General features: G+C 41.1%; 1 protein-coding gene across 1 annotated transcript; it reads right to left on the bottom strand.

Annotated features, from left to right (window-relative positions):
- Positions 1–3,120: 3,120 nt before the first annotated feature.
- LOC132601423 (uncharacterized) lies at positions 3,121–5,753 on the bottom strand. The gene is made up of 7 exons (XM_060314501.1): positions 5,595–5,753; positions 5,359–5,442; positions 5,136–5,262; positions 4,876–5,039; positions 4,662–4,707; positions 3,602–3,844; positions 3,121–3,236 (listed from the first exon to the last, which is right to left on the bottom strand). Exons 1-7 carry the CDS (start codon positions 5,751–5,753, stop codon positions 3,121–3,123), a joined length of 939 nt encoding a protein of 312 aa, XP_060170484.1.
- Positions 5,754–6,476: the final 723 nt, after the last annotated feature.

The raw sequence follows: 6,476 nt of genomic DNA on the forward strand, positions 1-6,476 counted from the left end.
GGTAGTTCTTTTCATGTTTCCGCAGCTGTCTCGAAGCATATGCAATGACTTTACCGTGCTGCATTAATACACTTGGAAAACCACTTGGCACCCTGTAACTGATCAAACAAGTCATCAATTCTCGGAAGAGGATATTTATTCTTTTTCGCCACCTTATTCAATTCCCTATAATCGATGCACATCCGTAGAGAACCATCTTTCTTTCGTATAAAACATACTGGTCGTAGATTTGGTCCAGTGGAAGTCCCATTCTGGGCAGAACATACGGCCAGTATGTTGGGCCGTATAATGCCCAGCTTTTCCGAACTCTTTCTCGTCGATTTGTTTGATCTCCGATCCTTATGGAACCTTCTTAACACTTGTTTAGAACCTCGTTAACAATCTAAGGGACATTATAACTCTCCTTCAAGACATCACTACGTCATCATCAGTTCGGTACTCGTAAATCTTTCTCAATACATAACATATACCTTGCCTTTCTTGGCAACCTTTCTTCTCTTACTTCGAATGTATTTCAAATCTCAATTAGGATAGTCAAATATTATTTCTTACTTATTGAAACATCATATACGTCGTGCCCTTCGTTAGTCGATTCACTGTGCATGAACGGAAACTTTTCTGAGGTGTAACAGGAACCTTCTTGGCACTTGTCTAGAACTTCACTAACCATCAAAGGGACCTCATATCTCTTCCTCAAGGTGATGCTTGGCAGTGCATAGCTCAAATGATACGAAATTTCCCAAAACATGGCTCAACCTTAACTTTCTCCAACGAACTTACTTCTTTAGCCTCAAATGCCTTTGGAATCTTAATTAGAATCATCAAACATCCTTCTTAAGGGTTTCATGTACACTTTAGGTTTACATTGTCATGTTCATAATACGAGGGACACGAAATTCCAAGGTGTAACACATATGCTGAAGACTGCGATGATCGGTGAAAACCTGACAATGGATACCATAGAGATAGTGCCTCCAAATCTTCAAAGCGAAAACCACAGATGCCAACTCCAAATCATGCGTGGGATAGTTCTTCTCATGAATCTTTAGCTGCTTGGAAGAATAAGCAATCACCTTTTTTTTCTGCATCAAAATAGCACACAAACCAGAACAAGAATCATCACAATAAACTACAAAGTCCTTGCCCTCCACAGATAAAGATAGAATTAGAGTTGTAGGCATTAAATTCTTGAGCTTTTGGAATCTCCCCCAACACTTGTCGGACTACTGAAAAGGTACCTCTTTTTGAGTTATACGGATCAAATGCGAAGCAATAGAAGCAAACCCCTTTAAGAATCGACGATAGTAATCGGCTAACCCCACAAAGCTGCGAATCTCTGTCACTGATATAGGCCTAGCCCAATCTCTTACTACCTCAATCTTCTTACGATCAACCATAATCCCCTCTTGCGACACCACATGGCCCAGGAATGATACAGACTCAAGCCAAAACTCACACTTAGAGAACTTGGCATACAACTCCTTGTCTCTCAGCAACCTAAAAATGACCCTCAATTGTTTTTCATGATCTTCTTTACTCTTCGACTAAACCAAAATGTCATTAATAAACACGATCATAAAAGATTCTAAGTATGGCTTAAAAATTCCATTCATCAAATCCATAAAAGCAGTTGGGGCATTAGTAAGCCGGAAAGACATAACAAGGAACTCATTGTCTTCGGAATATCTTCGGCCCGAATCTTCAACTAATGATAACCCGATCTCAAATCAATTTTTAAAAACACGGAAGCCCCTTAAAGCTAATTAAATAAATCATCTATACGAGGGATGGGATACTTATTTCGAATGGTTACTTTATTTAACTGGCGGTAATCAATGCACATCTGCATAGTCCCATCTTTCCTTTTCACGAAAGCACAGGAGCGCCCCACGGGGAGACACTCAGACGAATAAATCCTTTACTAAGAAGATCCTGAAGTTGTTCTTTCAATTCTTCAACTCTGCAGGTGCCATCTGATATGGCAGAATAGAAATAGGGACAACAGTTCGATGATATGAACCTGTATAAGATCATGGATAAAGTGTTGTATGGTAAGCCAAGGAGGCCATGCTTGATAGTGAGGGTGTGTAGAGGATTAAGGGGAGCATTTGCATTCCTCATGTTGGTGGATTGATTGGTTTGATATTGGAGAAGGCTCATAGTTCATAGTTCCAGATATTATATTCATCTGAGTGCTACCAAGATGTATCGTGATTTCAGACAGCACTATTTATGGGGTTGGATGAAGAGCGACATTACAGAGTTTGTTTCTAAGTGTTTGAATTGCCAGCAGGTTAAGTATGATAACCAGAGACCAAGTGGTATTCTTCAGGGGATGCTCATTCCCGAGTGGAAGGGGGACAGGATAGCTATGGATTTTGTGGTTGGTCTTCTGAAGACCTTGGGCAACTTTGATTCTATTTGGGTTATTGTGGATAGGTTGACTAAGTCGGCGCACTTCATTCTGGTTCAGGTGACTTACAATTCAGAGAAGTTGACACGGATCTACTTAGACAGATTATTTGTCACTACCCAAATAACCATGAGTGGAACCCACACAAATTCTCCTAGTGGGCGAACCAATCCCCGTAACCAATCATACTATTCCAATTCATGGGTTTCTAATAGATCCAACCCCTTTCAAACAGTTTTTATGCTAAAGTTCTCATCTTTATTAGAACCCTAAGTCTCACTATGCAATTTCCACCATAAGTAATAAATTCTCATCCTAGAAAGTGATACTCTACACTCCTAGATGAATAAACAATAATAAAATTAAAAACCCATTCATTATCCAAGGGTTTACTAATTCTAGGGTTCTAATCTTTCATTCACCATTAGAGGACCTTAAACTAATCATGAAACTTAAGGATGATAATGGAATGAACAATAAAAGGGTTAAGTCTTACCTTCAAAGAGGAGTTTCACCGCAGCCTTAGAAATTCACCTCACTTTCTTGGGAACTATTTTGGTGTTATATGGGGAATGGTTTCGAATTTTGTGATATAAAAGTCAGTTTCTGCCTCCTATCGACCGCTGCAGCGGTCCTTTCTTCGCTGCAGCGGTCTCATTGTAGTGGGAAACCCCACCAATATGGTAGAGCTCACTAAACCCGAAACCTCACGGTGGCAATCGGCGAACCGCGACGGCGGACTTGCTGCAGCGGTCACGTCCGACCAGTAATCTCTGGTTTTTCACCAGTTTTTCATCCAAAATCCCAACATCAATCCAAGGCCCTATCGACACAAACCAAACATGCACATCAATGTAAAAACATGCTACGGACTCACCCGTGGCTTCGGAATTCCCATCAGAATTCAAATTCACAAAGTCACCCCCAACGGAAATAAGTTAAGTTTTCAAACAAGTGCACAAATACAATCAGGCCATTATTTCATAATTCTAGCTCCTTATGTTATCACTATACACGCTCATAGTCTCAGAAAGGAACTAGCGGGGGTAAAATGGTTAAAATGCCCATAACGACCTAGCGAGTCGATGCATCATATACCAATTAAGCAACCGTTCATCCCCGATCAGACAAAGAAAGGAACAAGGGGAAAGGTACCTTACTCGGTAAAAAGTTGGGGATAATTATTACTCATATTTGATTCAGTCTCCCAAGTAGCTTCCTCAACAGGGCAGTTCTTCCACTGAACCTCCACTGATGCAATCTCCTTAGTCCTCAACTTACGAACCTCCCTATCTAGAATAGCAATAAGCTCTTCCTCATAAGACAAGTTCTCGTCTAACAAGACTGAATCCCAACCAATGACAAAAGAACCATCACCACGATATCTCTTCGAAATAGAGACATGAAACACCGGATGAATGCCAGACAAACCTGGAGGCAAAGTCAACTCATAGGGTACCTCCCTTACTAGGCTAAAATCTCAAAGGGACCGATGAACCTATGACTGAGCTTGCCCCTTTTCCCAAACCTCATCACACCCTTCCTGGGTGAGACTTTTAACAAAACCTGCTCCAAAACTATGAACTCAAGATCTAGAACCTTCCGGTCTGCATACTCTTTCTGTCTACTCTAAGTCGCAAAGAGTTTTTCCTGAATCACCTTAACTTTTTCTAATGACTCTCTAAAAAGATCAGTAGACCATGGCCTTCCCTCAAATGTATCAAACCACCCAATAGGAGACCTACATCTCCTCCCATAAAGAGCCTCAAACGGGGCCATATCAATGCTCGAGTGGTAAATATTATTATACGAAAACTCTGCCAATGGTAAGAACAGATCCCAATGACCACCGAGTCAATCACACAAGCTCGGAACATATCCTCTAGAACCTGAATCGTCTGCTCAAACTGACCATCTGTCTGAGCGTGGACAGTTGTGCTAAGATCCAACCTAGTGCCCAACTTAGACTGCAAAGTCCTCCAAAACTGGGATGTAAATGTCGTGCCTCCATCCGATACAATGGAAATAGGGACCCCATGCAAATGAACAATCTCACGGATATAAATCTAGGACAACTTCTGAGCAAAATAAGTGATCTGAAGGGGTATGAAATGAGCAGACTTGGTCAATCTATCAATAATGACCCAAATCGAATCAAACTTACCCAAAGCTTTTGGAAGACCAACGAAAAAATCCATAGCTATCCTCTCCCACTTCTACTCAGGAATGGGCATTCTTTGAAGCATACCTCCAAGTCTTTGGTGCTCGTACTTAACCTGCTGACAATTTAAACACTGCCAAACAAACTCAACAATATCAATATCACGCTTTATCCTAGCCCACCAATAGTGTTGTCTCAAATCACGATACATCTTGATAGCACCAGGATGAATAGAATATCTAGAACTGTGAGCCTCCTCTAAAATCGTCCAGATCAAATCAACAACACAAGGGACACAGACACGCCTCTTAATCCTCAGAATGGCCTCATTATCAATCATGGCCTCCTTAGCCTTACCACTCAAAACCTTGTCGCGAATCTTGCACAAACTCGCATCCTCGAATTGGTTTACCTTAATCTGTTCCAGAAACAATGATCTCGCCTCAACACAAACCAACAATCTACCTGAATTGCACACGTCAAGCCTCATGAAACTGTTAGCTAGAGTCTAAAGCTCTCTGGCTAATGGACGCTTCGAAATAATCAACCGAGCCAAGCTACCCATACTAGAAAATATCCTGCTCAATCCATCTGCTACAATGTTTTCCTTGCCAAGATGATACAAAATAGTAATATCGTAATCCTTAAGCAACTCCATCAATCTCTGATGCCTAGAATTAAGATCCCTCTAAGTAAACATATGTTGAAGACTGCGCTAATCGGTGAAAATCTCATAATGGACACCACAGAGATAGTGCCCCCAAATCTTCAAAGCGAAAACCACCGATGCCAACTCCAAATCATGAGTGGGATAGTTCTTCTCATGAATCTTTAGCTGTCTGGAATCATAAGCAATCACCTTCATTTCCTACATCAAAATAGCACACAAATCGGAACGAGAAGCATCACAATAAACCACAAAGTCCTTGCCCTCCACCAGCAAAGAATAGGAGTTGTAGGCAAAAAAGTCTTGAGCTTTTGGATGCTTCCTCCACACTCATCGAACCATTTAAAAGGTACTTCTTTCTGAGTCAAACAAGTCAAGTGTGAAGCAACAGAAGCAAACCCCTTCACGAACCAACGATAGTAACTGGCTAACCCCACAAAGCTACGAATCTCTGCCACTGATGTAGGCCTAACCCAATCTCTCACTGCCTCAATCTTCTTAGGATCAACCATAATCCCCTATTTCGACACCACATGGTCCAAGAATGATACAGACTCAAGCCAAAACTCACACTTAGAGAACTTGGCATGCAACTCCTTGACTCTCAATAACCCAAGAACAACCCTCAAGTGTTTTTCATGATCTTCTTTACTCTTCGGATAAACTAGAATGTCATCAATAAATACGATTACAAAAGAGTCTAAGTATGGCGTAAAATTCCCTTCATCAAATCCATAAAAGCAGCTGGGGCATTAGGAAGCCCGAAAGACATAATAAGGAACTCATATTGCCCATATCTAGTCCTGAAGGCTGTCTTCGAAATATCTTCGGCCCCAATCTTCAACTGATGATAACCCGATCTCAAATCAATTTTTGAATACCCTGAAGCCCCTGAAGCTGATCAAATAAATCATCAATACGAGGGGTGGGGTACTTATTTCGGATGGTGACTTTAGTTAACTGGCGCTAATCAATGCACATTTGCATAGTCCCATCTTTCTTTTTCACGAAACGCATTGGAGCACCCCACGGGGAGACACTCAGTCGAATAAAACCCATACTAAGAAGATCCTGAAGTGGTTCTTTCAATTCTTTCAATTTTCCGATGATGAGTGACATAACAAGAAAGAGATGAATGCATACACAAGTCACAGCATAACAAATAAGGAGAAAAGCCAATCATAACAACAAGGCGACAAGCCCACAACAATCAAAAGAACCAACCTAATAGGATT

The sequence above is a fragment of the Lycium barbarum genome, chromosome 7 (genome assembly GCF_019175385.1).
Source record: "Lycium barbarum isolate Lr01 chromosome 7, ASM1917538v2, whole genome shotgun sequence".
Classification (NCBI taxonomy): domain Eukaryota; kingdom Viridiplantae; phylum Streptophyta; class Magnoliopsida; order Solanales; family Solanaceae; genus Lycium; species Lycium barbarum.